This window comes from Setaria viridis, chromosome 1 (assembly GCF_005286985.2).
Source record: "Setaria viridis chromosome 1, Setaria_viridis_v4.0, whole genome shotgun sequence".
In the NCBI taxonomy this organism is placed as follows: domain Eukaryota; kingdom Viridiplantae; phylum Streptophyta; class Magnoliopsida; order Poales; family Poaceae; genus Setaria; species Setaria viridis.
In genome coordinates this window covers 10,104,326-10,109,831 of record NC_048263.2, presented here as the reverse complement: position 1 = coordinate 10,109,831, position 5,506 = coordinate 10,104,326, and the positions used below count along the sequence as shown (strand labels likewise).

The window sequence follows — 5,506 nt, the reverse complement described above, 5'->3', positions numbered from 1 at the left end:
CAGCAAGGCATCTCTTTTAAAAATTTCTGAATGTGCGAATGCGATAGGGACACAGTGTTGGCAAACTCAACAGCAGGGCAAATCTAAGGACCACCTCTTTTTCATATAAGTTATGCAGCTGAAAACTAACCAGCAATGCCGTGACAGTGTTCGGGGGAAAAAATATGAACATTGCATGTGAGTTCCAGCCAGTCAGCGTGCAGATCAGACAGCAAATCTCCAAGAGGATTAGGACAGCAAATAGCCAACGAACTCTTTCAGAAACCATTTCCTTTTTTTTTTACTATTTTTCTTTCCGGATCAAAGCGTGTATACATGAAATGCTTTACAAGATCAACAGACAAGGCTTTGAACATTTGTCCCCTTCGTGTATTTGATTTTTTTCCATCAACAGAGTACATGACTGGGACTGTAGTTACATTGCACGCCAAAGTTATTATCAGGGGTAAATTCAGTAGACACCGTGGTGGATAAAATAAATGAAACAAGAAGTGTCAGCGACACACTCCTTGGGATGACACCTCATACTACCTAGCAAGTAATTCTGTTAAGGTCAATCACATCACAGCCTTAAAAACCATTGATTCGGGAACCGATTCCTTCAGTTTTCCTTCGGTAAATCTCCTCAGCATTTCCAGGGAAGCTTTAGGCTGGTCCATTGGAACCATGTGGCCAGCATCGTGAACCTGCATTTGCATGGACAAACGTATACCTCTTGAGTTTGTTTAGCCTGGAGATGCCCTACCTACATTTGCTTTTCTTTGTCCTTAGATGAGAAAGGATTCTAAAGCATTATGGCTAGATTTCATGTTATATAGTATGCAGTTATGACTAGATTTTACAAGGTTATCTTGGCACATTTTGTAAAGTACACCTACATTCCTAGCAGAACCAGTCTTAATTTTGCCAACATGAAGTATCTCCTTTTGGGGAAGGTACCAAGTACTAAGCAACAAGGCAAAGTGAAAAGAGTGTGATTAGATCACAACCTTGAGGAAGCTGAGTGGTCCGTGGCTCTTCAAAACTCCAGCTTCAGCACCATCTACTACAAATGATGACTCACTAGAGGATACAAAGTCTTTCTGACCAGACCATTCCATCGAGTGAACCCACCTCGAGTTCCCTGCTCAAACAGAAAAATTCAGAGATTTTTTTGAACGTAAAAAAATTAGAGAGATACCTTAATTGCAAAACCATTAAACAATCTGATGATGCACATGTAAGACGAATAACAATAGATGATACTTTTAAAGTAGGATACTTGTTAGATCAATATTGATAAAGCTCCTCCACAACTAAAAGTTTGCAACTTGCAGTTGAGTTGACACGCATCATTTTGAACCTTTTCCAAAGGGAAATTGTGTTGATCTGATGTAACCATGTCTTTTCGGTCTCACAAGACAGAACAAGACGAAAAATGCTACATTGTTGTTCCCTATTACTTCAGAAAGGACTATTTAGCATCAAAAAATGTTTCGCATTTCTTTTCTTTTATGAATTGACAAGCTAACCAATTTGATATCGTTAGTTTCCATTATTTGCAAACATGATCATTCTAGATGGCCCACATTTATCTGCAGTACTAATAATTTCTTTCTCTTATGAACATAAAAATATTGTGATTCATCCATAAGCAGGCAGACAGAAAATAGCTTGTCAGCTGGAGTGAGTGTGTTTATTATGTCTTCAAAAGTGGGGAGGGGCACACAGTGGCAAAGTCCAGTTACGCAGAAGAAACATTAATGTGCTAACAAATACAGATGGGTTAAAAGATTAATTATCCGATCTAATGGATGCCTGTGCTACAGTTATTTTGAATCTACTGCTCATAGCCTAGTGATATACTGATATGAGCCATTCCGTTCCAAATTAATTAATATGGCTGACAAAAACGTGCAGCTACTTCCATAGAGAAGGCATTTCCATAATTATGATGCAACAATAGATAGAAGACTGGAAAATAAATGAATAGGTAATAAAATTATGGAGTATGCTGTATCCTTACCGAGCCAATTGCATATAAGGTCATACTCCCCAGCATATATAAGGACATTGATCCCATCCTCTAGTAGAGCTGGGATGCCAACTTCCAAATTCCTCATCCAGTCTGTGAGCATAGCTTCATAAACTGTACTACTGCAAGAGACGAATTCAATGTCACCAACTCCAAGGGCCTCTTTGACCGCTTTGTCACCAAAGAACTTCTCCAAGTTTGAGAAGTCATAGCAAAGTTTCCCTTCACATTCCTTCCTAACGTCATAGTACTGCAAAAGGCCACTAGCGTTAAGGTTTCTCCACCTTAGTGAACTGCAATGGCAGGTTAATATAGAAGGGTATTGCTTGCTTACATTCTTTGTCCCAACAAGCTTCATGATGGAGTTGAAAATATTATTGCAGACCATGTAAGCTGCCATGCATGATGCTTTCCCATCGGTACCTGAATCATTAGCTTAGTATGGATACTTTTAATATGGTATTAAACCTCAGGAGTGTCATTCTACTGAACATTTTAAGTACTACACTAATCCTCTTCGGCTAGGTTCAGCAAGGCACCATATGTTGAAATTCAAGATTTTCAGGTAACCAGAGAAGTGCCAATTTCTTGATTAATGATGATTACTAAAAAGTAAAGTATAGTGAGTGTTCTCAATGGCATCTGTATAGTACTCACCACACATCTTAATTGCAAGTTCACATGGTGGGATGAACCTGTTGATCCTTTCATAGTCCGATTTTCCGATAAGGTTCATTTCCAATGCATAATCTGTGTAGGCTTTGTATTGGATTTGTGGATCTGTGAGACCATTACCGATAGCGAAACCCTAGAAGAAAATTAGTCAAGAATTGCACAGCTTAGCAAAAAGGGAACTGAGAATGAATTGCAAAGTTGATGTAGAGAGGAGAATGATCATACCTTCAAGTTTATATGAATGCCCTCGTTTGCTTTGTTTCCTTGGTGAACTCTGCTTGCAAATGCTGGAATGTAGTGCCCAGCATAAGATTCTCCAGTTATATAAAAGTCATTCTTTGCGAATTCCGGGTGCTTCTTAAAGAATACCTGAAATATCAGTTCAGAACAATTAGCTAGCACTCATGGCTGTTCTGCTTTACTCAATTCAACTCAACACAATCAAGCCATATACCGGTAGCTAAGCACACTTGCAAGCATACTATCCATTTGGTATGAATTGAGGTCCAACTTTTATACCACAATAGAACAAGTGATCTTTTTTACTGCCTCGAATGAAACTATCCAGCAAAATTTGCCATAATCCATAATACTTAATGCAAAAAAGCCCCTGATTCCAAGTTGAACAATTTATATGGTAGAGGGGATTGCAATCTCGCTTGCATGAGCAGTCTGGACCTCTAGCAATATATAAGATGAAATATCTAAATTACTAGGGCAAACATGCATTCATACAATATATAGCAACAGTATTGATATCCAAAAACTCCAAGTCTTGCTAGTACTTAAGGGCACCAATCCGCACAATGGACATGTTGAAGTGAATAGAAGATTAGGCATATATCCACTGTTGGTGCCTTAGTAGTTATACCGCCATGTATGATTTTTTTTAAACCTGCTCTTAATAAACATGTTTTTAAAAACTAGACCAATAAACTTCCAAATCTGACACGTTTAGCCAGGCATGGGCTGTGGTGTGGCCAAATCCTTGCTACAGCAGCCCATTTAGGCACCATGTGAAGGCCCATGGCCTGGCCAAAGAGGTCAAGTTTGGAAATCTAGTGGGTTAAGGTTTATTATTAGTAAAAAAAGGTCCAAAAAAAAATCTTGAGTGTGTTCATTATTTTCTGAAACGATTAAGAGCAGTGTTTCTGTCCTCAAGTACTCTTCAAAAATGAACTGACCAAACTCATATGGTGTAATCACACATTCCATGGATTTGATGCAATAAAAGAAAGAGAACAGCAGCTATGAATAATTGATACAGAAGTAGCACCTGGAGAAAGTCATATAGGTCATTGCTAACACCAGTCTCATCATGACGAGTATCACGATCATCAGAGCTGTAGCTAAAGCCAGTTCCAGTGGGTTGATCAACAAATATGATATTGGAGATCTGCAGAAATCAAGTCATATCAGAAACCGGGGAAGAGGATGAAATAGCTAGGTCTTAACATCTTCATCAAATTTGGTTCCATCAAAAAATTGCAACATTCAGTTTCAGACTTTTTTTTTTCTCTCGAACACCTCAGTTTCAGACTTTGGGTGTTACGTGATCAGACTGATTTCCCCTGACCTAACAGGTATCATAACATGGGTATGATATCATTATTTACCGTGTCCCAACCGAACTTGTTCCAAGCAAGCGACATGTTATTTGCAATGGTGAAGGGCCCGTTCTCGTAGAAGACGGCCAACTCACTGCTGCAACCAGGCCCTCCCGTGAGCCAGATCACCACTGGGTCCTCCTTCTTTCCCCTCGATTCGAAGAAGAAGTAGAACATCCTGCAGCACCAACCACAAGAAATTAAACGCTCAATTGTTTGAATTGCGAAGTTTTCTCATAGATATAACTCATATAAGGCTTATTCTTTACATCAACTACACGCACAGCTAGGACATGGAAAGGGGCAAGGTCGTATCAATGCGGAATTCCCAACCAAAGATCCAAGCATCAGTAGCCAAGAGCGCATTGGACTGCCGTTACTAATTAAGTTGGAGATTTAAATTTCATCCAGGGGAAAAAAAAGCAAATTCCCACCAAAAGATCGAAGCTTTAGAACCTAAGAGCGGGGGATTCTACTAATCTCTCGGAGCAAAGAGGCAATGAGGCCTCGCTCACCTGGCGTCGTGCGTGTGTGGCAGGCGGAAGTAACCGGCGTGGTGGCCGAGGTCCTGGATCCCGTCGGGCACGCCGGGAAGCCTCACCCGCCGCTCCAGGAGCTCCCCAGGCGCCACGCTGGGTGCATCACCGGAACCGGCCGGGCCTGCCTCCTTGGGAAGGAGGTTGAGCGCGCGGATGAGCCGCTCGGCCTGCGCCGCCGGGAAGCTGGCGTCGCGGGGCAGATGGATGGTGTCTTCTCCGGCGGCCGCCACCGCGACGGCGGCGGCGAAGCAGAGGAACACCAGGAGGCGGGAGGTCGCCATTGGAGGAGGAGTTTGCAGTTGGTGGGGGAATTGGAGGTTTCTCCTCGAATTTATAGCAGCGTGCGTTGAATCGAGTTTGAAACGTGCTCTTCTCTTCTCGTCAGGTTCGGTGGTTCCAGAATTCAGACTGGCTTTCAGTACTAAACTAGCTTTGCTTGCAAGCAGAGACCAAAGAGATTCCTCAAGGCCTTTTGTCCCCTACTACCACTAGTTTTTTTATTTTATTCAAATATTCATACGTCCTGCGAAACTTTGGTGTACGCCTACAAGTCTACTACGATTGATCTCCCGTATCGTGGCGTCGAAGAGCAAAAATGAAGAAGGAAAAAGAAGACACAAAATTGACATTAAAAGAGCTCATATTGATACATAGTGCCTTACTGTGTTAAC

The 5,506-nt window shown here is 41.4% G+C and overlaps 1 protein-coding gene across 2 annotated transcripts; it reads right to left on the bottom strand.

The window, feature by feature from the left end:
* Positions 1 to 343: 343 nt before the first annotated feature.
* Positions 344 to 5,249, bottom strand: LOC117866476 (serine carboxypeptidase 3). 2 transcript variants are annotated; one of them, XM_034750685.2, is made up of 9 exons: positions 4,812 to 5,249; positions 4,306 to 4,474; positions 3,966 to 4,085; positions 2,915 to 3,058; positions 2,672 to 2,822; positions 2,349 to 2,449; positions 2,006 to 2,264; positions 990 to 1,123; positions 344 to 686 (listed from the first exon to the last, which is right to left on the bottom strand). In XM_034750685.2, exons 1-9 carry the CDS (start codon positions 5,114 to 5,116, stop codon positions 558 to 560), a joined length of 1,512 nt encoding a protein of 503 aa, XP_034606576.1. In that variant the 5' UTR covers positions 5,117 to 5,249; the 3' UTR covers positions 344 to 557. The 2 variants fall into 2 exon arrangements, with proteins under 2 accessions (XP_034606576.1, XP_034606583.1); XM_034750692.2 differs by having other exon boundaries at positions 2,349 to 2,437; positions 4,812 to 5,246.
* Between the last annotated feature and the right edge of the window lie 257 nt (positions 5,250 to 5,506).